The sequence below is a fragment of the Mobula birostris genome, chromosome 29, assembly GCF_030028105.1.
Source record: "Mobula birostris isolate sMobBir1 chromosome 29, sMobBir1.hap1, whole genome shotgun sequence".
Classification (NCBI taxonomy): domain Eukaryota; kingdom Metazoa; phylum Chordata; class Chondrichthyes; order Myliobatiformes; family Myliobatidae; genus Mobula; species Mobula birostris.
This window is the reverse complement of record NC_092398.1, coordinates 1513421-1540029: the sequence shown is the minus strand read 5'-3', so window position 1 is coordinate 1540029 and position 26609 is coordinate 1513421. Positions and strand designations below refer to the sequence as shown.

At 45.7% G+C, this 26609-nt stretch overlaps 1 protein-coding gene across 4 annotated transcripts in view; it reads right to left on the bottom strand.

Moving 5' to 3' along the window:
• The window catches only part of LOC140190130 (myotubularin-related protein 9-like), a 49807-nt gene that overhangs the window by 9931 nt on the left and 13267 nt on the right, over nucleotides 1-26609 (bottom strand). For 3 of the 4 annotated variants that reach the window (XM_072246635.1, XM_072246634.1, XM_072246631.1), the window contains exons 2-9: nucleotides 19817-19876; nucleotides 18367-18475; nucleotides 16374-16499; nucleotides 13294-13467; nucleotides 9833-10050; nucleotides 5633-5794; nucleotides 3477-3618; nucleotides 1743-1963 (exon numbers count right to left, since the gene is read on the bottom strand). In XM_072246635.1, the coding sequence (XP_072102736.1) occupies nucleotides 1743-1963; nucleotides 3477-3618; nucleotides 5633-5794; nucleotides 9833-10050; nucleotides 13294-13467; nucleotides 16374-16499; nucleotides 18367-18475; nucleotides 19817-19876 (1212 nt within the window). The remainder of the gene's footprint in view (nucleotides 1-1742; nucleotides 1964-3476; nucleotides 3619-5632; nucleotides 5795-9832; nucleotides 10051-13293; nucleotides 13468-16373; nucleotides 16500-18366; nucleotides 18476-19816; nucleotides 19877-26609) is intronic. The other variant, XM_072246632.1, reaches the window with a different exon arrangement.

Genomic DNA, 26609 nt, shown 5'->3' with positions numbered 1-26609 from the left:
CCAGGTGACTTATCTACCTTCAGACCTTTCTTTCCCAAGCACCTTCTCCTTAATTATAGCAACTACATTCACTCTTCCCCCTGACATCTGGGACTTCTAGCATACTGCTGGTGTCTTCCACAGTGAAGGGTGATGCAAAATACTTACAAAGTTTGCTTGCTATTTCCTTGTCCCCCATTGCTCCAGTTTTTTTCCCCAGCAGTCCAATATCCACTCTTTTACTCTTTATGTACCTTAAAAATATTGCTATGTATCTTTTATATTATGGCTGGCTTGCCTTTATATTCATATTTAATTTTCCCCATCTACCTGTATATTGAAATCCTGAAGACTACCATAACCTGATGAGGGGTCTCAGCCCTTAAAGTTTACTCCTCTGCATAGAAACTGCCTGACTTCCGGAGTTCCTCCAGCATTTTACGAGTGTTGATCAATATCTCCAGCATCTGCAGAATCTCCTGAATTTAGGAGTAGTGAGGTAGTGTTCATGGACCACTCAGAGATCTGGAAAATGTGAATGCTCCCGTATTGGAAGGAACTGGGCATCCCCATGGTCAGAAGATCACCCATGCCAGAAAGGTAATTGCTTATTATACCTGTGCTTTAATTTACAAGCAACTTCACAGATTAGAAGTGTCTTCTTAAATCGGCAGGAACATTCACCATAGGAGGGAGAAGACAGAAGATAGAACATGGAACAGCACAGGCCATTCAGCCCACAATGTTGTCCCAACCTTTTAAGCTATTCCACGATCAATCTGACCCTTCCCTCCTGCACAACCCTCCATATTTCTGTCATCCATGTGCCTGTCTGAGAGTCTAGGTGTTCCTGATGTATCGGTCTCTACCACCATCCCTGGCAGTGGGTTCCACACACCCAGCACTGCTTAAAAAAAAAAAACTACCTCCGACATCACCCTATACTTTCCCCCACCCACCTTAAAATAATGCCCTCTGGTATTAGCCATTTCCACCCTGGGAAAAAGTCTCTGATTGCCCACTCAATCTACACCTCTCATCACCTTGTAAACCTGTATCAAAGTCACCTCCCGCCCTCCTCCACTCCAGAGGGAAAACTTCTGGCTTGCTCGGCCAATCCTCGTAAGACATGCTGTCTAATACAGGCATCGTCCTGGTTGCCGTGGTAGCATAGCGTAGCGTTGAGCGTGATGCTATTACAGCTCAGCGCATCAGAGTTCAGAGTTCAATCCCAGCATCTTTTGTAAGGAGTCTCTGTACATCCTCCCCGTGGAATGCTGGGGTTTCCTCTGGGTCCTCTGCTTTCCTCCCACAGTCCAAAGACACCCCGGGCTGGGTAATTGGTCCCGTGATTAAATCAGTGTTGTCAGGGATCGTTGGGCAATGTGGCTCAAAGGGCCGGAAGTGCCTATTTTGTGCTGTATCTCCAGATAAATAAACAAATAAATCTCTCTAAGGTTTCCACACGCTTCCTACAATGAGGTGACCAGAACTGAACACAATATTCCAAGTCTGGTCTAACCAGGGTTTTATAGAGCTGTAACGCCACCTCATGACCGAACTCAATGGCCGACACACCATACACCTCCTTAACCACCCAATCGACCTGCGCAGAAACTCTGAAGGATCTGTTGACCTTTGTCTCTTAGACGAAAGGAGCGCGTCGCAAGGTTCGGCAGCCTCCAGCTCACTGCCCTGCCGTTGCACGGTCGGGCTGGCCAAGCACCGAGTGCACAGCTCAGCTCGGATCTCAGGTACATTACCGTTCTTCCTCGGAGTTGCACAGGAAGGTCCCGAAGCGGGAGGCGTAGGCGTGCTCGAAGAGAGTGACAAGGAAGTGCTGGTTGAACTGGAAGGAGCAGGGGAACTGGGTGCTCAGTTGCCAGCAGCAGTCCAGGAAGATGAGGAAGACGGGAGCCTCGTGTTTCAGCTTGGCGTGAGAGTAGGCCGAACTGGCGCAGCGGAGCTGGAATGGATGGCCGGCCTGTGGAGAAGAGAGTCCGTTAGGATGAAACCCCTAGCGGCAGCGGCAGCATTTCTACAATCCTCCCTCCCAGTCCCTGAACAGCCCAGTGTCTCGTAGCCAATAAACACCATGGACAGTTGGTCCCAAGCCCGGCGGAGGGTTTGCATAGGGTTAGCAACCCCATCCCGTAAAACCAAAAGCTACAGGAACCAAAGACCTCATTCCTGGGAGGGGAAGGACGTTTGCCTGAAGACATATGAAGTTGTGTGGCAGAAGCAGAACCAGGGCCCCATCAACCTTCGGCTCAGGACAGGGGCATCAGCACACCTAAAGTGCAACAGCTTCGTCCTCGGAGAACTGCCTTAATCACGGTCTCCGAAACAGCAAAGGCTGGAAATACACAGCAGGTCAGGCAGCATCTGATAGAGAAAGAAAAACGGTTGACGTTTCAGGTCAAAGGCTCTTCAGCCAAACTGGGAAAGTGAGGAAGCACATTGGTTTTAATCTGCAACTTTAAAAACTATGTGCCTTATCTCTTTCCAAGTTCTAATGAAAAATATTTTGCTTAAATGTTAACAGTTTCTTAGCATGGCAACACCTCTACTTCCCTAAGATTTGGCACAACACCTAAAACTTCGTGTGACGTGACTACATCACAGCCTGGTATGGAAACACCAATGCCTTTGAACTGAAAATCCTACAAAAAAGTTCTGGATTCAGCCCAGTACATCACAGGTAAAGCCCTCCCAGCCATTAAGCACATCGGCATGAAACACTGTCGTAGGAAAGCAGCATCCATCATCAGAGACCCCCACCACCCAGGTCATTCTCTTTACTCACTGCTGCCACCTGGAGGAAGGTACAAGAGCCTCAGGACTCACCCCACCAGGTTCAGGAACAGTTATTACCCCTCAACCATCAGGCTCCTGAACCAGAGAGGATAACTTCACTCAACTTCACTTGCCCCCTCACTGAAATGTTCCCACAACCTGTGGGCTCATTTTCAAGGACTCTTCATCTCATGTTTTCAATATTTATTGCTATTTATTTTTATTTGCATTTGCACAGTTTGTTGTCTTCTGCACTCTGGTTGATCTTTCACTGATCCTGTTATAGTTACTATTCTATAGATTTGCTGAGTATGCCTGCAGGAAAATGAATCTCAGGGTTGTATTTGGTGACATATGTATTCTGATACTAAATTTACTCTGAACTTTGAGTTTCTCTCCATGAATTGCATGCTGATTGTTAGTCTTTTTTTATGTATAGTTTTTCATAATTTCTATTGTATCCCATTTTTCCCCTGTAAATGCCTGAATGAAAATGAATTTCAGTAGAGAATATGGTAATGTATAGGTACTTTGATAATAATTTACTTTGAACTCCGTGAATGCTGCCTGACCTACTGTGGGCTTCCAGCACTTTGTTTTAGTTTGAGTTGCAGCTGCTTTGATCTGGACAGGTTGGGCTGTCGGGCTTTGTGGACGGGTGTCGGGGTGACTGAGGGGTCTCTGCTGTGCGTGAGACGTACCTGGAGCCACTCTCGCTCTATCAGAGCCTGAAAGCCACTGATGGTCCTACAGTCTGGATCGAGGATCACTTGGGCCAGGGATGTGAGCTGGAGTACGGTATCTCTCCCCTCTGAGCCATGGATCAGAACACAGCCCTCCTCCCTGTGCAGATCACAAGACCATTAGAACACAGGACACAGGAGCAGAATTTGGCCATTCAGCCCATCAACCATACCATCACGGCTGATTTATTTTCTCTCAACCCCATCCTCCTGCCTTCTCCCCATAACTTTTGATACCCTGACTAATCAAGAACCTATCAACCTCTGCTTCAAATATACCCAACGATTGTGCCTCCACAGACTTCTGTGGCAATGAATTCTGCAGATTCACCACCCTCGGGCTGAAAAAAATCCTCATCTCTGTTCTAAAGGGATGTCCTATTCTGAGGCTGTGCCCCCTGGCCCTAGACTCCCCGCTACAGGAAACATCCTATGAATGTCCACTCTTTCTAGGCCTTTCAACATGCGATAGGATTTAAAGACACTGTTGGCCCATTCAATTGCAGGTGCTTACAACGAACCCTTCAACTTAACACTTGATGTTGATGTCTTGATGAAGGGTCTCTGCCGGAAGCATCAATTCTATTCCTCTCCACAGATGCTGTCTGACTTGCTCAGTTCCTCCAGCATTTTGAGCGTGTTGCTCTGGTGAAATAATCACATTCTTTGCTGAAGTCTCTCACTTTAGAGCGAAGACAGCACTAAAGGGAGATTTTCCGCACACTATTTGGGGTATTGTGACTGCTGTACTTCTAGCAGTCTTTAGATTATCATCAACACTATAAAATCTGCATTTCAGGTGTTGAACCATTTAACCCTTGATGGGTTAACCCTTGTCAACCCTTTGCTTAACAAAATCTTTTGTCTGGAAAGTGATTTCAAAGAGTTAATGAACAGGGTCAGCAAGAACAGGAGCTGTACCAAGGCAACATATTGTCCCAAATACACAACAGGCCTAATTTTTCAGACCTGCACTGTGATGACAAGATATTTTCAACCTTCATCAGAAAATTACAGTATTTCTATGCAGAGTGAAGGTCGGTTTAATTTCTCCTGGATGCTGCAGGGTGGTGATGAGGAGATACGCCTCTACCAAAGGAGGTGTAAGGCACTCCTTCCCTCCGCTAGCCTGCAGGTCACCCTCGGGCAAGGTGTAGCACCTGTTTACCACCCCAACCCCGCCCCGCCAGTCAGGGTCACATGAAGCCATGGGAGGAGGTGATGGATGGTTGTACGAGCAGCTGGTGCACATCACCAGTCCTGGTTATGCGACCACTGACGCCAGGCAGACAATCTCTGAAGAAGATTGATAATGGCTGGAGTCACCCGTCTTGTAGAGACACTGCCCCAAAGAAGGCAATGGCAAACCACTTCTGTCGAAAAATTTGCTAAAAACAGTCATGGTCGTGGAAAGACCATGATCACTCACATCATACGACACATAATGATGATGTCATATGGCACAGCGCGTGACGTTGACGAGGTTGCTGAGAGCCTGTTGGAGGAGGATAGGACTGGGCTACAGCACGATATATTTGGCAGGGGTGAGGGGAGTGAGGGTGTTGGGAGCAGGGGTGAAGAGAGGGGATATCGGGGGCAGGAGGGGTTAGAAGGGCGATGCAGGGGACAGAATGTGAGAGAGGCCTTCAGGAGCAGGAAGATGGTTTTCAAAGGGGGATGAGAGGTGAGTCGATAGATGAAAAGTGAACAGCCAGAGACCTTTTCCCCAGGCAGTAATGGCTAAAATGAGCGGGCATAACTTTAAAGCAATTGGAGGAAAGCATAGGGGAGGCGTCAGAGATAAGTTCTGTTATCGAGTGGTAAGCTTATGAAATGCACAGGCAGGGCTGGTGGTGGAGGCAGATACATTAGGGGTATTTAAACTCTGAGATAGGTGCACAGACAGCAGAAAAGTGGAGGGTTATGTGGGAGGGGAAGGTTAGCATGATCTTGGGGTTGGTTAACAGGTTGGCACAACATTGCGGGCCAAAGGGCCTGAACTGTGCTGGCCTGTTCGATGTTCTATAACACGATTTAGATGCAAGCACAGACCACAGGAAAGAGGGATGTGCCTAGCTGTAGGTAATTCCCACTTTGAAGTCACCACACCTTACCTGTCCACACACTGTGCAGCCAGGCAGGCAGTCGTCAGGATGGTTTTCACGTGAGACAGCCACTTCGAAGCCTCCAGTTTACTGAGCCACCGGTCGATGCTGTTGGACTGGTCGTTACAGGCCTCAACCAACTTCACCAGGCTCTCCTGCAGCACTCGGCCTCTGTAACAGAGCACAGCAGACACTGTGAGGACAGGTTCCATCTCATCGTCACCGTGAGGTTGGCAGGCACACTGGGAGTTGGTACAGAGCTGAGGGGATGGGACTGGAGTTATCTGGGTTTGACAGGGACACTGGGAGTCTGTGGTACCATACCGAGGGTGTGGGACTGGAGGTATCTGGGTTTGACAGGGACACTGGGAGTCTGTGGTACCATACCGAGGGTGTGGGACTGGAGGTATCTGGGTTTGACAGGGACACTGGGAGTCTGTGGTACCATACCGAGGGTGTGGGACTGGAGGTATCTGGGTTTGACAGGGACACTGGGAGTCTGTGGTACCATACCGAGGGTGTGGGACTGGAGGTATCTGGGTTTGACAGGGACACTGGGAGTCTGTGGTACCATACCGAGGGTGTGGGACTGGAGGTATCTGGGTTTGACAGGGACACTGGGAGTCTGTGGTACCATACCGAGGGTGTGGGACTGGAGGTATCTGGGTTTGACAGGGACACTGGGAGTCTGTGGTACCATACCGAGGGTGTGGGACTGGAGGTATCTGGGTTTGACAGGGACACTGGGAGTCTGTGGTACCATACCGAGGGTGTGGGACTGGAGGTATCTGGGTTTGACAGGGACACTGGGAGTCTGTGGTACCATACCGAGGGTGTGGGACTGGAGGTATCTGGGTTTGACAGGGACACTGGGAGTCTGTGGTACCATACCGAGGGTGTGGGACTGGAGGTATCTGGGTTTGACAGGGACACTGGGAGTCTGTGGTACCATACCGAGGGTGTGGGACTGGAGGTATCTGGGTTTGACAGGGACACTGGCAGTTGGTACCATACTGAGGGGGTGGGACTGGAGGTAGGAGTTTAGGAATTGTGTTACCGGTTTACCAAATCAAAGTACATTTATTATCAGATAACCAAGGATCAGATTTAATCCCCAGATACATTCACATTATTAATTAAAGTTGTGTGTTTTGACCGGGGTGCAATATGCAACCAAAATACTCAGTCTATGAATAAGCAGTCGACATTTTGGGCTGAGACTTTCCTACAGGACTGGAAGGGAAGGGGGAAGATGCTAGAATAAAAAGGTGGGGGGAGGGGAAGGAGGTTCGCAGGAAGGTGAGAGGTGAAGCCAGGTGGGTGGGAAAGGTCAGGGGCTGGAGAAGAAGGGATGTGATAGGAGAGGGTTCCCTTTCTCCTATGGTTTCCCTCCTCCTTCCCCCTACCTTTCCAGTCCTGAATAGATAGATAGATATACTTTATTGATCCCGAGGGAAACTGGGTTTCATTACAGCTGCACCAACCAAGAATAGAGCATAAATATAGCAATACAAAAACCACAAACAATCAAACAACAAAATGCAAACTATGCCAGATGGAAAATAAGTCCAGGACCAGTCTGTTGGCTCAGGGTGTCTGACCCTCCACGGGAGGTGCTGTACGTTAGATGGCCACAGGCAGGAATGACCTCCCGTGCCGACCAGTGTTGTACCTCGGTGGAATACGGCCGAAGTCCAACAGTAAAAAGTTCAATATCCAGTTTGCAAACACGTTCCTCGATCGTAATATACCCCGGATTGCACCATCCGTTGTTAACCAGAACAGTAAGCACCGAACTCCTTCACGCTTACCGCTCTCAGCGCACTTCCGGTCAGCCGGAACGGTATTACCCATCGAACTCCTCTTCTCCATAAGTCTCTGTTGTCTCGACCTGGTCCTCTTTCCTCGGCTTTGTGATCCCCCTCTGCATCCTCTGTGCTTTCCTCTGGATTTCAGCAGGGGCGTCTGCCGCTCTCTTCGTTAAGCCGGCCGGAATTTGCTGGTCCGTGGAATACACAATACCACCTTGCTTCTGTCCCGCGTGTCGGGATGTAACCATTTCCAGCGCTAAAGAAAACCCAAATAAAACTCTCTCTACCAGCATGCTAGAGAGGGTGCAGCTTCGACGTGTTACCGTGAGAAAAAAAAATACAAAGAATAACATAAATTAAAAAGTAAGAAGGAGGAAGTAAGAATAGGTGGGAACGGCTGTACCAGGCTGCATGCATGACCAGCGCATGCACACTAATTAAGAAGGGTCTTGGCCCAAAACATCAGCCATTTATTCCTCTCCATAGATGCTGCCTGACCTGCTGAGTTTCTCCAGCACTGTGTGTGTCGCTCTGGATTTCCAGCATCTGCAGGCTTTCTCATGTTAAACCTTTACAATTGTTGAATGTTAAAAAATCGTACAAGGATGAGTTTGGGTGCCATGGTAGCACAGCAGGTAGAGCGACGCTATTACACCTCAGAGCACCAGAATATGGAGTTCAATCCCAGTGTCCGCTGTTAACGTCAGTGTCTGTGCACCCTCACGTGTAATGTGTGGGTTTCCTCAGGGTGCTCTGGTTTCCTCCCACAGTGCAAAGCCGGACCAGCTGGAAAGTTAATTGGCCATGATTAGGCGAAGGTTCAATCAGGGATTGCTGGGCAGCGTGGCTCGAGGGGTTATTTCACACTGTAACTCAGTAAATAAAGTTGGAGGTTAAGATATAGCTATTGAATAAAATGTGCATAAATGTCAATACATAAGTGGTTTAAAGTGTTTACAATGCAGTGACGGTTGGGGGTGTGGTCATGTCTGACGTGAGAATAATCTCTGCGATGGCAGAGTAGATTTACACCACTATGTTCTGGGGAAGCTGGAAATATATCAGCTCTCGCAAGAGGTACATCTCCTGCTGAGCATCTGTGTTAATGAAGGAGATATAGTTCTCCCACGAGCTCCTGTGAACGTACGTACTGTATGTGTCACCAAATTCTACCCTGAGATTGATTTTCATGCAGGCATTTACCAGTTCAAAAGAAATACAATACAACTTACAAACACTAAACAAAAACAGACAAACAACCAAGGTGCAAAAGACAAACGATACAAACAAAAATAACTCTGGCCTGACACCCACCCGCTCAGTGACATCAGCCTCCCCACCGCTGACCTGCTTCGGGGCCTATTTATTTCAGAGGGTCTCCCCACACTCTCACTCCTCGGGTGAAAGCTCCCCCACCCCCGTAACCGTGGGTGCAAGGACGAAGCTCACCTTCAGGGACATTAAGGTAGGTCATTAATTCTGGCTCAGCCTGTGGAGCTCACACCCACCCCATGACCCATCCCACAAAACCGTAATCACCACCACAGTTTAGCAACACTATCACCACTCTGGTCACCTGGCACTACGCTGGACCTTTCTGTCTAAGTATGTGGGTTTTTTCCTTGTAAAAATTGTGTAATAAATGTCTTTCTTGTGGATTCTGTTTATCAGATGTGTGTGCCTGTGATGCTTTTGCAAGTATTTCCTTGTACCTGTGCACACATGGGACTTGTGTATTTGACTTAGTACATATAACGTAAACTGTTACTGCATAGTACAGGCCCTTTGGCCCACGATGTTGTGCCGATCTTTTAACCTATCCGAAGATCAATCTAACCCTTCCCTCCTACACAGCCTCCATTTTCCTTTCATCGCAGTCTATTTAAGAGTCTCTCAGATGCCCCTAATGCATCTGACACCAAGCAGACAATCTCTCGAGATTGGGCCACTCACCTTATAATGACACTGCCCAGAAGTCAATGGCAATCTGTTTTTTTAGATAAATTTGCCAAGAGCAATCATGGTTGTGGAAAGACCATGATCGTCCACGTCATATGACACGGCACATGACGACGGTCTACCACCACTCATGACAACGCATTCCACACACCCACTATTGTGTGTAAAGAATTTACCTCTGACATCCCCCCATACGTTCCTCCAATCACCTTAAAGTTAACCATTTCTGTCCTGGGGAAAGTCTCTGGCTGTCCACTCAATCTATGCCTCTTATCATCTTGTACACCTCTTTCTTTCTTTTTAAATCTTTTTATTAATTTTCCAACGTACACCTCTATCAAGTCACCTCTCACCCTCCTTTGCTCCAGAAAGAAAAGCCCGAGCTTGCCTCACCTTTCCTCGACAATAAGGTGTGTCTGTGTCTGTGTCGGCTCCTCACCTGTCAATGGGTTTGTGTAGTCTCCTCCAGTTTGGGTAGTTGCCCTTCGATTCCCAGCCACCGCCCTTGACCTTGGCCTGATGTGCCGCTTGGACAGAGCGCGTGTCGATGATGTAACCCGCCAATCCAGGGGGGAGCACGGCGGCCAGGATGTCTTCATCCTCCTTGCACCTTTTCCCGTTGGCGCCAGTTAGCGGCTGGCTGCTGCGCATTATCACCTGCAGGCCACAGGAACGTCCGGTAAAAACACCGTCACCTCAGTGTGAGGGCACCGTTCCCACCCTCAGACCGTAACACTATAGAATATAGGAACAGAATTGGCCCATTCAGCTTGCTTTTCTATCCAATAATGGCTGACTTTTTAAATCAAACACATTCTCCTACCCTCTCTCCATAATCCTTAAACCATTTCCCACTCAAAAACCTATCAACCTCTGTTTGAAATAAACCCAACGACAACAGCCTGAGGCAAAGTATTCCACAGATTCGCCAAACCCTGGCTGAAAATATTCCTCCTCATCTGTTCTAAAAAGACAGCCTTTCATTCTGAGCCCTCTGGTCCTAGACTCCCCCAATTTGGGAACCATCCTCTGCACATCCCCAGTGACTTGGCCTCCAAAGCTTTCCGTGGCAATGAATTCCATAGATTCATCTTCCTTTGGCTAAAAAGTTCCTCCTCATCTCTGTGGTAAAGGAACATCCTTGTGTTCCGAGAATGTACCCTCTGATCTGAGACTGCCCCACGATAGGAAACATCCTCGCCACATCCACTCGTTCCAGGTCTTAACACATTATTACTGGGCTGTGAGAAGGTCCTGTCAGCTTAGAGGGCTGTAGAATTGAACCAAGGTGCAAAGTTCATTGCTGCACGAGGTTAGGATCCTAAATGGTATTTTACATAATGTAGAATGTGCCATGAAGGACTGAAGCATCAAGCCAGCAGGCAGTGTGTGCTGGTCTCGGAAAGCGGCCCCTGCACTCGAGTGATTCTCTCTGTGAGAGCCTGTGCATCTTCAAGTCTGGGGACTCAGAGAAACAGCACAGAAGATTGTAACACTGGAACAACGATCTGCTGGACTCCCACTGTCAAGATTGTAGAGCGATCTCTCTCTCTCTCTGTCGCTAGTAAGAGAACCTGTCTGCAATATCAAAGTGTTGGCACCTGTCAGTTAAAACATTATTTAGCTGCCCATATATTACTCCTACAGGGTGGTGATAAGGCTTTACCGAAGGAGGTGTAAGGTACTCCTTCCCTCCACTAGCCTGAAGGTCTCCCTTGTGGCACCTGTGTAGCACCACCCCTCCCTGATCAGGGTCATGGGAAGCCATGGGAGCAGCTGGTGGATGGTCGTACGAGCAGCCGGTTCACATCACAAGTCCTGGTTATGTGACCACTGACGCCAGGCAGACAATCTCTGAAGAGTATTGATAATGGCTGGGGTCACCCGTCTTGTAAAGACACTGCCCAGAAGGCAGCAATGGCAAACCACTTCTGTAGAAAAACTTGCCAAGGACAATCACGGTCATGGAAAGACCACAATCACTCACTTCATACAATACAGCACAAAATGAAGTGCAGGATTTTTACAAAAAGCAGAGGATTTGATGAGCTGGTGGGAGACAGAATATGTTGTAGGAGTAACAGGAAATAAAGAGAAGGGGAAAGGAACAGGCTGTATGGGATTGCATGAAAGCTATGGGCCGAATGTCCTGTATTATTATTGCATTGATAGAGGAGGTTGAAGCAGATTTCACTGGGCTTACCTTTGATAAAATGGAAGAATCGAGTAGGGAAAATGGCCCAATCAGGAATCAAACTCATGTCACTGGTTCACAAGTTCAGCACCCCTACCACTGCGCCCGAGTGAACCACAATGCAGACAGGAGTTGATGTGCAGATTCAAAAGCAAGTTTTATTATCTTTTACCCAAGATGGGCAAAAACAGGTAATCAGCCCAACTCGAAAATGCCATTATCCAAAACACAAATTCAGCAATCCAAGATCATGATGCAACAAATAAGATCTAGAAATAGCAGGCAGTAAGCAGACATCAAAAACACAGAAAAGACTGAAAAAAAACACCAGGGGCTCTTGCTACTTACCAGATCAAGATTCAAAGCACATTTATTATCAAAGTATGTATAAATTATACACCTTGAAATTCATTTGCTTACAGACAGTCACAAAGCAAGAAACCCAAATAACCCAATTTTTAAAAAAGACCACACTGCACAGAGAAAAAGAGGGAAAAACACACAAATCATGCAAACAATAGAAGCTGGCCAAGAGCATTCCAAACTAGGCTGAGGATTCAGATCCAGATCACACTTTAAGACTGAACAAAGCAAGGTGCAGGAAGCAGGGTTTAAATACACAGATCTTAATTGGGAATATGAGCAGTTAATGATCAGTAACAAGAGAGACCAATCATTTCTGCAAAACCCCTTTGGGAACTATGGCTGCCCCCTGCTGGCCAACCCCGGAATAGACCGGAGTCCGAACAGATCGCGGTGTCTTGGCAGAAAGGCACATTAACAGCCGTTGGGATGTCCCGTGGTTTAGTTCACTGTTTCTGGAGGCCACCAGGAGTCACACACAAGCATGAGCATCTCCGGTTGGTCTAGACTCACCAGGCATCTCCAGCTTCCCTGGACCTGAGCTTGCTTTTATAAAGTTTTAGGGTGGTACACCATGGCAACTGCAATGCCCACCTGCACCAATCTCATTTGCCCGCATTAGGACCACATCCGTCCGAGCCTAAACACAACAAATTCTGCAGGTGCTGGAAATCAAAAGCAACGCACACAAAATGCTGGAGGAACTCAGCAGGTCAGGCAGCGTCTACGGAGGGGAATTAACAGTCCTCTCGTTTCGGGCCGCGACACTTATTCAGGACTGAGAAGGAAGGGGGCAGAAGCTGGAATAAGAAAGTGGGGGGTGGGGAGGGAGAGGAGGTGATCGGTGAGACCAGGTGAGGGGAAAGTAGGGTGAGTGAGGGAGAGGGTTGAATTGAGAAGCTGGGAGGGTATAGGTGGAAGAGGTAAAGGGCTGAGAAGAGGTCGTCAATGCCTTGTCTATTTAATTGTCTGTATAAATCAGTGATTCCCACCCTGGGGTCCATGGACCCCTCGGTTAATGGGAAGGGTCCATGGCATAAAGAAGGTTGGGAACCCCCTGGTCTAAATCAACTTCCCTCCGATTCCATCACTTACCTACACACTAGGGTTAACTTCCAAAGCCAATTAACCTACCAAACACCTGACCTCGAGGTGTGGGAGGAAACTGGAGCACCCAGGGGAAATGCATGCATGGAAGAATGGGAGAACATGCAAACTCCACTCAGACAGCAACTGAAGTCCAGAGTGAATCCAGGCTGGGCCTCTGAGGCAGCAGATCTGTAGTGCAACATCAGCTCTCTGTTTCCGCAGACCCAGTGAGGCAATACCAAAAACCAGCTTACCATTCCATTCTTCCTGTGATAGTAACTGAGCACTGGGAACCGGCCTCCCTGACGAAACTTGGCCACAACCTTCAGTGCAGCATCATTGATGGACCTGTGGACAATCACAGCATCTGGGTAGCTCGAGCACACTGCAAAGTCCTTGTTCACATAACTAAGGCGCCAATTGTTAGTCTACATGAGAGAAGAAACGACTAATTAATTGTTGCCCAGCAAGAGGAGTTTGTGCACTTTGAGAAGGATCAGATTAATGGTCAGAAGCGAGTTTACAGGGCAGGGAAGCAATGATACCTGGTGAGATGGTGGGGGCCCCATCCTGGTCAGCATACTGTGAGACACCTACCCCATTCATCATCATCATTATGGGCCATGCCGTATAACGTGGGTGACCATGGTGACCATGATTGCTCTTGGCAACTTTTTCTGCAGAAATGCTTTGTCATTGTCTTCTTCTGGGCAGTGTCTTTACAAGACGGGTGACCCCAGCCATTATCAATACTCTTCAGAGATTGTCTGCCTGGTATCACTGGTCACATAACCAGGACTTGTGATGTGCACCGGCTGCTCGTACGACCGTCCACCACCTGCTCCCATGGCTTCACATGACCCTGACCCCGGGGGGGGGAGGGGCTAAGTACGTGCTACAACTTGCCCAAGGGTGACTGGCAGGCCAGCGGAGGGAAAGAGCACATTACACCTCCTTTGGTAGAGATGTATCTCCACCCCACACCCGTCTACCACAATGCCTATGCTAAAATAGGCTCCCCCACACTTCCTAGCAAGAAGATGTAGGTGTCTTTTAGGATCCTAAACAGTGGCCTGTTAAATCATTGAGGTCTCTGCTCCTGAGTTAGAACTGTCATTAATATAACATCCAGCAATTCCATTTCCATAAAAAAGAGCTTTGACCAGTGGCCAATTCAGACGTCACAAGTTTTGAGAGGAGGGGACTTTAATTAGGTCCACTGCCCAAGTACAAAAGACAGCAGTGGGTCGCTACAACGATAAAGAGCTTTGACCAGCGACCAATCGGCAACTGGGATCGATTAACAAGAGCAAATTAAAGGAAGGCAGGGGCAAGCGCAGCGGCCATCATGAGTGGGCAGAGTCAGAGTGGTGATCTTGAGGCTTTAGCTCTTCGAGGCTTCACTCAGAGAAAGCAAAGAAAAGCTCAAGTTTTTTTGTTCTCTTCTTTATATCCGCTCAGCTAGGACAGTAGGGATAACAGGCAGGTAGTGGAATGCTCCTCTTGCGGAATGTGGGAAGGCAGGGAGACCCCCAGAGTCCCTGATGACTATAACTGCGAGAAGTGCATCCAGCTACAGCTTCTAACAATCCATGTTAAGGAGTTGGAGCTAGAGCTGGAACTGGATGAATTCCAGATCATTTGGGATGCTGAAGAGGTGATAGATAGGACATATAGAGAGGAAGTTACACCCAAGGTGCAGGACACAGGAAAAAAGGGGAGAAGCCAGTGCAGGGTACCCCTGTGGCCACCCTCCTCCCCCCCCCAACAACAGGTATATCACTTCAGATACTGTCGGTGGGGATGACCTAACAGAGAAAAGTCACAGTGGTTGGGTCTCTGGCACTGTCTGCCTCTGTGACTCAGAAGGGAAGGCGGGGGGGTGGGGGGGAAAGAGGCACGCTGTGATGATAGGGGAATCTTTAGTTCGGGGAATGAACAGGAGATTATGTGGGTGAGAATGAGATTCACAGATGGAATGTTGCCTCCTGGGTGCCAAGGTCCAGGATATCTCAGACCGAATCCTCAGATTCTCAAGTGGGAGGGTGAACAGCCAGAAGTCGTGGCCCATGTAGGTACCAATGACATGGTAGGACGAGTGATGAGGTTCTGCACAGGGAGCTGGGTGCTAAGTTAAAGGGCAGGACCTCCAGGGTTGTGATCTCAGAATTGCTTCCTGTACTATATGTTAGTGAGGCCAGAACCTGGAAGATTATACAGTTTAATATGTAGCTAAGGAGTTGGTGTAGGAGGGAGGGCATAAGGTTTCTGGATCATTGGGCTCTCTTCCAGGGAAGGTGGGACCTGTACAGAAGGGACGGTTTGTACCTGAACCGGAGGGGGACTAATATCCTAGCAGGAACGTTTGTTAATGCTGCACAGTGGGGTTTAAACTAGAGTTGCAGGGGGATGGGAACCAGAGTGCCAGAACAGTTAGTGGAGAGGACGTGGAGGCCGATGTTGGTAAGACCTCAAAGAAATGGTCTAAAATTCCTCCTTGCCATTGTGGAACTCTGATCAGCAGCAACAGGAAATGTTTGGTGGAGGTTATTGCTGCTAAAGCAGGTTCTACCCTTATTAAATACAAGGGTTCGCATACTTTTCCCAGCCTGGACTGTGAATGGTTAAACAATGTGTTCAATGAAGACATGAAAAGTACAATTGTTTGTGCGTTATTAGTTTAGTCAGTTTGTGTTTGTCTATTATTGTGACTTAGATGAAGATCAGACCACATTTTATGAGTAATTAATTCAGAAAACCAGGTAACTGCGAAGGGTTCACAAACTTTTTCTTGCAACTGTGTGTGGATGGGAGGGATACGGACGGCTATGGTCCAGGTGTGGGTAAATGCGACTAGGCAGAATAATGGTTTGGCACAGACTAGATGGGCAGAATAGCCTGTTTCTGTGCTGTAATGCTCTATGACCTCTAAGGCAAGAGTTCAGATACACTTGCTGCCGTGTCATGGAGTCACAGAGCACTACAGCACAGAGTGAGGCTCTTCGGCCCATCTGGTCTGTGCTGAGCTGTTATGCTGTCCAGTCCATTTGAAGCATCTCAACCAGAAATGGCAAATGTTTATTTCCCTATTCTGCCAGTCGATGTGATCCTCTGTAATCCGTGGCCCAAATTTTTATACATTGACGCATTCCTAAATCCACAAATGGTTTTAATTAATAAAATATAAGTAGCAAACTCAGGTTTGAAATAAAGAATTGCTCCAGCATCAACTGCTGTTTTGAAGATTTCCAAGAATCTACAATCTCACAGACAGGTGCTTCTAAAAGGAACAGTGTAATTGTTTGGAACATCTTTAGTTTAGAAAGAGACTAACGTGTGCCGACAGCCTGTCGTACTGGACTTCCGGGGGGCACAGGTCCCAGCCTTGCTGCAGCCTCAGACTCTTTGGCCGGTAGAAGAAGGGATACGTGTCAGTGACAGACTCCAGGGACGACAGGGCCTGAAATCCAAATCAGAACAAATGGTAACGGTAGCAAAGGAGGACCCCATAGCCTGCAATAAAGACACAATGTCATCTTGGGTCCCACACCACCAGGTTCAGGGACAGTTATTTCCCTACAACCATCAGGCTCCTGAACCAGTGTGGATAACTTCACTGACCCCAACAATGAGCTGATTGCATAACCTACAGACTCACTCTCAAGGACTCCACAATTCATGTTCCCAGTATTATTTTATTACTTGCATAATTTGTCTTCTTCTACACATTGATTCAGTCTTTGTTAGTTATCATTTTGCATAACTTATATTGTATTTCTTTATTTTCCTGTAAATGCTTGCAAGAAAATGAATCTCAAGGTAGTATTGTATATGGTGACTTATATGTACTGTGATAACAGTTCTACTTTGAACTTTGAACTTGGGAGAAGAAGATTGAACTGTGAAATTAGGTGGGATGCCAGGGCGTGGTGGTGCTGCAAGACAGCCTGATTGGTGTTCCAGTGTGTGATCGATTCAGTGAGGTGAAGCCTGATTGGTGTTCCACCGAGTGATCGATTCAGTGAGGTGAAGCCTGATTAGTGTTCCAGTGTGCGACCAATTCAGAGTGAGTTGAAGCTTGCTATTTGCATGTCATGTCACGTCTAAACTTTTTCCAACCATCCCCTCCCCAGCATCTCCTGAAAGGCAGAAAATGGGGGGAGAAGAACTTCAAAAATGTCTTTCCTGATCTCCTTCAGACAACTGATGTGTCTATTTACTGTTCACCAACTTAAGGCTGAGTCCCGATGTCCTGCTATATGTTAACTTTATCAATTCCTCATTTGGAAAAGTGATCAGGTGACCCGTGACCCCACAGAGATCTGCTGTGTGCTGTCCAGAACTGACTTGGGTTGGTGTACAATTGGTAGGAACCATGGGTGTTAGTTTGAAGCAGCATTTCAGCAAACCTGGAACTTTGCAAGTATCAGCTTTGGGAAGTGAAACAGAGTAGTTTCAGGTCAAGTTCACTGTGATACTTCTGCCATTGACAGCTGAGAGAACATGAGGTTTAGCTGTTAGTCCATTTGGCGCATCAAATTTCCTCTGACATTTATTTGATCCTGGCTAATTTATTTTCCCTCTCCTACCTTCTCCCCTGTATCTCTTCATGCCCTGACTAATCAAGAATCAATCAACCTCTGCCTTAAATACACCCAAAGACTTGACCCCCACAGCAGTTTGCGGTAATGAATTCCACAGATTAACTACCCTTCTTCCTCATCTCTGTTCTAAAGATATATCCTTCTAGTCTGAACTCTCCCACAAATGGAAACATTCTCTCTATCTAGGCCTTTCAATATTTGACAGGTTTCAATAATATTCCCCCTCATTCTTCTAAAGAGCCAGCGCCTCTTCCCCAGGGCACCACTGCTTAATACAAGAGGACATGGCTTTAAGGTAAGGGGTGGGAAGTTCAAGGGGGATATTAGAGGAAGGTTTTTTACTCAGAGAGTGGTTGGTGCGTGGAATACACTGCCTGAGTCAGTGGTGGAGGCAGATACACTCGTGAAGTTTAAGAGACTACTAGACAGGTATATGGAGGAATATAAGGTGGGGGGTTATATGGGAGGCAGGGTTTGAGGGTCAGCACAACATTGTGGGCCGAAGGGCCTGTAATATGCTGTACTATTCTATGTTCTATGTTCTAAACTCCAGCAAGTACAGGCCCAGAGCCACCAAACACTCTTCATTCATTAACCCTTTCAATCCCGGAATCATTCTCATGAGCGCAGGAGAGAGAGCGCACCACACTGTGGGCTTGGATCTTTTGACAAACGCATTAGTGATCTCTGAAAACACTTTAGCATTTAGGCATCATCCAATACCTCAATAGAACTTGCAATGTTTAAGCATTCCTCCATTCCTGGAATCTCTAGGAACCAGACACACAGATCCTTACATTTTACTGTTATTATCCCTGAGGACCCAGAAAACCTGAAAAAGAGAGAAAAAAACTCACAAGCTCAGTGATAATTTTGGGAGCACAGATGACGGACTCTGCTGAAACTCCTGAAACTGTCAGAAATAGCATCAAACTTCTGAATTTGATACACAACACACAACTTTATCTAGATAGGCAAACACAAGGAAATCTGCAGACGCTGGAAATTCAAGCAACACACACAAAAAAAAACGCTGGTGAACGCAGCAGGCCAGGCAGCATCTATAGGAAGAGGACTTAGACCTGACGAAGGGTCTCAGCCCGAAACGTCGACTGTACCTCTTCCTATAGATGCTGCCTGGCCTGCTGTGTTCACCAGTGTTTTTTTTTTGTGTGCGTTACTATATCTAGATATTTAGTTTTCATAAGGAAAAGTCTGTCTATTTCTTGCAACATTCGAAACTCTGAAACTATTGATGGACTATAAAGTCAGTTCAGGCTCGTTCCCTGAATTAAATGGGAATGTCACAGGGACACAGTTGGGTCTCAGGCGATCTCTTTGGTTCATGTCGTTCTGAAGCTGCGATAGGTTTTCAGGAATCGGCAGAAGGCTCAGCACTTATTAGTGAGGTCTGGCAGTTGAAGATGGTAACCATATCGGGACATGAGACTTGATCTTAGTCTTATGGAATGCTCCTCTCTCTGATGACAGCCTGTCCGTTCCCCAGACAGGGGGCCTGGAGGAGCCACCCAGAAGTCCGTAACATTGGAACAACGAGTTGCTGGTCTCCCACTCTTGTTTCAGAAGCAACCTCTCTCCCCCTCGATGGAGAGAGAGAGCCTGTCTGAGATACCAACGCGTTGGGTTATGGACTGCAGTTTTGATAGACTCTGGATCAAGGTTTCTTTGGGGGGGCTTTACTATATGGTGGGGGTGGGGGGTGGGTTGATGCTCTGCTGTTGCTTGTGTGATGGAAGGGGAGGGGGGTTTTCTTGGTTCTGATGTTTCTATTTTTCATGCTACATGGTTTCTTGTTTCATGGGTGTCTGTGAAGAGTAAGAATTTCAGGTTGTATACTGCATACATTCTCTGATATTAAGTTGAACCACTTGATAGCAGCGGGTCAGAGGACTGAATGGCCTGTTGCTGTTGCAACCCCCTTCACAGTCACATCACAGCAAACGACAAACAAACAAACAAAGCATTGCTGTGCTAGCACAGACAGAGGCAGAAATGGCGGCGAGCTGGACCGCTGAGGACTTGGCCTGGCGGGCACCAAGCTGAAGCTTCTGGCGACTGCGGCAAGGGACCGCTGGCTGTGCTCGAGAAGGTGCAGAGCACCAGGCTTGTGCGGAGCACAAAGAAAGCAGCGGGCAGCGATGAAATACCAGACCTGTCCCCGTATGGCTCATCCACACACTGAATGGTTTGGTATCCCCTCAGGTTCTGAACACTGGTCGAAAAAGAGAGAGGAGAGAGAAGGCAGAAGACAAGCATTTGTTAAATGCCCTGGATTCAGTACGCCCCGCCAACACTAGTCACCTTATATCAGAAAACTGGAATGATTTTTGTGGATTAAAGACAACCTGTTATTAAAAAAATTAATGTCAGAAACACAGAATTTAATTTTCAGAAACAGGCAGAGAGGAAGCGTTAGAAATTGTGAGTTCGGGAACACCAGTGCAGCTTTGTTCTTCAGACCTGGAATCAGACAAGTGTTGATGCTAAGCTGCCAAGAAGGTGTCAGGGTGTATGGCAGCCCCAGGGGAGGTTAGACCTGGGCCAGCTGACACCCAGCCTCCATCAGTGCCTACCCCCCACCACCATCTGGCCCCCCTCTCCCATCTTTCTCCACACTGGCTGCCCAGTGGCTGGGGCCAGGACCCCGACCCATCAGACAGGGAGACAGGAAGTCTGAGATGAGGAGGCCGGGTTGTTACTGACTCGGTGACGGTTAATGCTACGCATCCAGTGACACTGGGGAGCTGTGAAAAAAACCACAAACATTGTCAAAGCTTCTTCAAAACTCACAGTTAAACCCCTAAAACCACACACACAGAAAAAACACATTTGAAAGGGAAGAAACCTACTTAGATAATAAAAACTATCTGCTTTCCTTAACCCGATTCTGAAATTACCAATCCACAGACCAGGCTGACTCCCTGTATCCATATTTCTATCTCCTTGTCTGTCTCCTCATCAACCCGGCTCCCTGAATCCCCGTCTCCCTGTCTCTCTGTCTTGCCAACTCTCCATCTCCCTGTCCGTCTATCTGTCTGTCTGTCTATTGTCTATCTGTCATCTATTTGTCTTGTCTATCTGTCTATCTGTCTATTGATTCTGTCTATTGTCTATCTGTCTGTCTACCTGTCTGTCTGTCTATCTGCCTGTCTGTCTATCTGTCTATCTGTCTACCTGTCTGTCTATCTATCTGTCTGTCTACCTGTCTGTCTGTCTACCTGTCTGTTTGTCTGTCTGTCTGCCTGTCTTTTTATCTATCTGTCTATTGTCTATCTGTCTGTCTGTCTAACTACCTATCTGTCTGTCTATCTGTCTGTTTTCTATCTATATATTTGTCTATTTGTGTATTTATGTAGCAATACAGTGCCAAATAGACTCTTCCGGCCCAACAAGCCACACTGTCCAGCAAACTCCCCCCACCCCCCCCCATTTAACCCTAGCCTAATCACAAGACAATTTATATTGACCAATTAACCTACTAACTAGTACGTTTTCGGACTGTGGGAGGAAACCAGAGCACCTGGAGGAAATATGCACACTCCATGGGGAGAACATACAGACTCCTTACAGAGGAAGCCGGGATTGAACTCTGAACTTGGACGCTTCCAGATGTAATAGCTTCAAACCAAGCTCTACTGTGGTGCTCTAACAGCCTGCTGACGACATAGAAAAGGATGGCAGCCCCTACTCGGAAGGCCAACTTGCAGGTTGAGTCAGTGGTAAGGAAAGTAAATACAATGTTAGCATTCATTCCGAGAGAACTAGAACATAAAAACAGGGCTGTAATACAGTGGCTTTATAAGGCACTGGTCGGACCACATTTGAAGCATTGTGAGCAGTTTTGGGCTCCTTATCTGAGAAAGGAGCCAAGCAGCACAGGCAAGTAGCATTTTCTTTTAGAGACACAGCACGGTAACTGGCCCTTCTGGCCCAACGAGCCCCTGCTGCCCCATTCTGGGGGCGTTCCAAGGTTTGGAGTTCAATTCTGGAGCAGGCCTGTAAGGAGTTTCTGTACATCCTCCCTGTGGAATGCCGGGGTGTTCCCCAGGTTGTCTGTTTCCTCTCACAGTACAATGAGTAGGTTAATTGGTCATTGTAAACCGTCCCATGATTAGGTTAGGTTGAATTGGCTTTGTAGGGTTGCTGGGCAACGTGGCTCAAAGGCTGGAAGGGCCTACTCCTCACTGTATTACTGAATAAAATTACACCTCTGTGACCAATCAGCCTCCTAACCCGTATGTCTCTGGATTGTGGGAGGAAACTGGAGCAGGTGGGAGAAACCCACGCGATCACGGTGAGAACGTACAATCTCCTTACAGGCAGTGGCGGGAATCAAACCTGGGCCACTGGTACTGTAAAAGCACTATGCTAACTGCTACGCTGCTGTGTTGCCTCTTTCTTAGATAACGGGCCCAAAAACTGCTCACAATATTCCAAATATGGTCCGACCAGAGCCTTATAAAGCCACAGTATTACATCCTCACCCTTATATTCTAGTCCTCTCCAAATGAATGCAAATATCACATTTACTTTCCTCACCATTGACTCAACCTGCAAGTTAACCTTTAGAGCAAGGGTTCCCAAACTTCTTTATGGCATGGACCCTTACTGTTAACTGATGGGTCTGTGGAACCCCTGGTTTAGAGAATCCTGCTGTGCCCTCTAGTCCTAGACTCCCCCACTATTGGAAACATCCTCTCCACATCCACTCTGTCTGTGCCCTCTAGTCCTAGACCCCCCCACTATCGGAAACATCCTCTCCACATCCACTCTGTCTGTGCCCTCTAGTCCTAGACCCCCCCACTATCGGAAACATCCTCTCCACATCCACTCTGTCTGTGCCCTCTAGTCCTAGACTCCCCCACTATTGGAAACATCCTCTCCACATCCACTCTGTCTGTACCCTCTAGTCCTAGACTCCCCCACTATTGGAAACATCATCTCCACATCCACTCTGTCTGTGCCCTCTAGTCCTAGACTCCCCCACTATTGGGAACATCCTCTTCACATCCACTCCATCTGGGCCTTTCAATATTCGATAGGTTCCAATGATATCCCTCCTTATTTTTCTAAACTCCAGTGAGTAAAGACCCAGAGCCATCAAACACTCCTCATACATTAACCCTTTCATTCCCAGGTTCATTCCTTCAAGCATCCTCTGTGTCCAACGATAGCACACCTTTCTTACATAAAGGGCCCAAAACTGCTCACAATACTCCAACTATGATCTGACCAATGCACTTCCAGTTCCTCAATTTTCAGCCCATTTAGAGAAATTGGTTTAGAACCCAACTGAATGTTCTTCATATAGACCAATTTCCTTACTTAATGTTGATGCTAAAATTCTATCTAAAGTTCTGGCCCGTAGGATGGAAAATATCTTACCATCTATCATTTCTGATGATCAGACTGGTTTATTAAAAATTGATATTCTCATTTTAATATTTGTTGATTATTAAATGTTATCTATTCTCCTTCTAAGGAGATATCGGAGTGTGTGATATCCTTAGATGGTGAGAAGGCTTTTGATTGGGTTGAATGGCATTATTTATTTAAAATCTTTAAAAAATTTAATTTTGGGTCCAACTTTATTCAATGGATTAAATTACTGTATTTATCCCCTTTTGCTCGGGTTCTTACTAATTCTCAGAATTCTAAACCATTTAAACTTCAACGTGGAACTAAACAAGGTTGCCCTTAGAGTCCTTTGCTTTTTGACCTGGCTTTAGAACCTCTAGCTATTGCTTTTCGAGAATCTAATGACATCACTGGTATTTTACGGAAGGGTACTATCCACAAAGTTTCACTTTATGCAGATGATTTATTGCTTTACATTTCTAATGTCGAAACTTCATTACATTCTGTGCTTTCTTTATTCTCTTGTTTTAGTCAGTTTTCTGGATATAAACTGAACCTGCACAAGAGTGAAATTTTTCCTTTGAATATTTTGCCATTAACTGATATTAACCTTCCTTTTAAAATTGTAAGAAACCAATTCACCTATTTGGGTGTAACAATTACTAAGAATTATAAATACCTCTTTAAAGAAAATTTTCTTACTTTATTAAATTATATAAAAAGAACATTATCAAATTGGTCGCCTCTTTCATTGTCATTGATTGGTCAAATTAATTCTATTAAAATGAATGTTTTACCTAAATTTATAGAGTATACCTCTTTCAGGCTTTACCCCTTGTTATTCCTAAATCCTTTTTTGACTCTCTGGACTCTATTTTATCCTCCTACATATGGAAAAATAAACGTCCTCGATTAAATAAAGTACATCTCCGGAAAGTTAAAAAGAATGGAGGTTTAGCCTTACCAAATTTTAGGTTTTATTACTGGGCAGCTAATATACGGAATCTCACGTTTTGGTTAAACATGAGGACTGTCCTGGGTGGGTTTCTTTAGAAGCTAACTCGGTTAATAAATTTTCTATTATCTCTCTTTTGGGATCTTCACTTCCTTAAGTAAGGTAACTGAAAATGTGGTAGTTAAACATACTTTGAGGATTTGGATACAATTTAGAAAACACTTTGGTTTATTGAGATTCTCCCTTTCTAGTCCCATTTTTTAAAATTTTTTTTTTAAGCCCTGTATGACTGATGTAGTTTTTAAACAATGGGAAAGATTGGGCATTATATGTTTCCAGGATCCGTTTGTTGGAAGATCTTTCTTCGTTCGAACAATTGTCAACTAAATATAGTTTACCAAAAACCCTTTTTTGTCGGTACTTACAAATTAGAAATTTTCTGCGATCTCAATTATATACATTTTCTAACAGTCCTGATAAGAATGTATTAGATGAAATTCTTAATATGAAATCATTTTATAATGGTTCAATATCCAATATTTATGATATGTTGTTAGGAATGAGAAATGATTCTTTAGACAAAATCAAAAATCTTTGGGAACAAGATTTACAGAATTCAATTTCTGAAGAAACTTGGAATGAGATTTTTAAATTGGTTAATACTTCATCGTTATGTGCTCGTCATTCCCTCCTACAATTTAAAGTGGTTCATAGGGCTTATATGACCAAGGATAAGTTATTTCGTTTTTATATGGATATGTCTCCCTACTGTGATAGGTGTAACAATGGAGAAGCTTCATTTATCCATATGTTTTGGATGTGCCCAAGACTTGGAAAATATCGGAAGGAAGTATTCCAAATTTTTTCTGTACTCTTTAAAGTAAATTTTAAGCCTAATCCTTTGACTGCCCTATTTGGTATTGTTGGAAGGAAAGATATCATCTTGAAGATATCTGATCTGCACATTCTTGCTTTTATCTCTCTTATGGCTAGGAGGGCATTTTTGTTTAAATAGAAGGATGCTGTTCCGCCTAATCATGCTCAGTGGTTTCAGGATGTTGTGGCATGCCTAAATTTAGAAAAGGTTCGTTGTTCAATTTCTGAATCTAACCAAGAATTTCAGTATTTGTGGGGGCCATTTATAAATTATTTTCATAATCTTTGACTTCTCGTTAAAGTACAGAAGTTGGTTAATAGCATATTTTATTATCTGATAATTTTTTTTCTTTTTTTCCCAAACAGCTTCGACTTTGGTATTGGGCGTAGATCATTTTTTAAAATAAATTGTTTATATTCTAATTTACGAATTAATCTAATCTACATGAATATAGAGTAAGGAGTTTGTTAATGTGATCAATAAACTGTATCTGGTATTAATATATTTTTTCTTTTGTTTTATAATGTGTATTCTCTTGGACTCAGTATTCTTCTATATAGAAATCAATAAAACGTATTGGAAAAGAAAGAAAATAGTCTAGACCTTTGTTACTTCTACCAAAGTGTATGGCCATGCACGTCCCAACAAAATTACTGAGATGTACTGAGAATCTATGAGAAAAGACTAGTGCCAGCAAATGTGGGAACCCAAGGATGTACTAGAGTGGAAATCCCCAATCTGTTTAATGCCATGGACTCCTACCATTTCCCGAGAGGTCCGTAGACCCCAGGTTGGGAACCCCTGTGCTAGGGGCACATAAATGTGAAAGGGCCAGTAACCATTAAAGACAAGGTAAACTTTGAAAAGTAGGTAAACCTGTATTAATTTTCTCCAAAGTTCAGTTTTTTAGTTAACTATTGAAGGGATTCAATACTTAAACAATATTGTACCTTGCACTAGTGTGCATGAACGATAGCCAAGTTCAGAGTTTATCCGAGTGTATGATCTTTAATGCAGTGATCAGCGCACACCCAGTTGGGATAAAGGCCAATCAGGAACACGGCTACAACTGCGACAATTGGCAGTGGAACACTGAGGGAGCTCGTCCTGCAGGTTTGTGAGGTTACTAATGCTCAAGGAATTCCCCTGATTCAGGAAACACCGTTCCCAAATCTGAGATGACATTGAAATCGGGTCACCGAATCGTGGATTTTCATTTTCAGTTTTAACTGGCACTGAGTTTGCGGACACAGCTGTGTACAGAGGTTGTGTTTGTTTCCTGGAATTTCAGTGAAATCAGTAAATGCACACAGCAACCCCTCCACTATGATTATCCTCAATACTAGAGCCCCACAAGATTGTGTCCTCAGTCCCCAACTCTCCTAACCGTACGGACAGGTAGCAATCCCTCCATTGTACTGCTGCCACAACACAACAAATTTCACGACAATGTCACTGGTAATGAACCCGATTCAGATTCTGATACTATCCGGATTTCACTTTCCTTCTCAACTCCATTCTCCTGCCTTCTCCCCATAACCTTAGACACCCTCACTAATCAAGAACCTATCAACGTCTGCTTTAAAAATACCAGGAGAACACAGGACACTACAGTACAGTGAAGATCTTTTAACCTACTCTAGGATCAAACCAACCCTTCCCTCCCACAGAGCCCTCCATGTTTCTATCATCCATGAGTCCATCTCACAGTCTCTTAAACAGCCCTAATGTATCTGCCTCAACGGCACCCCTGGC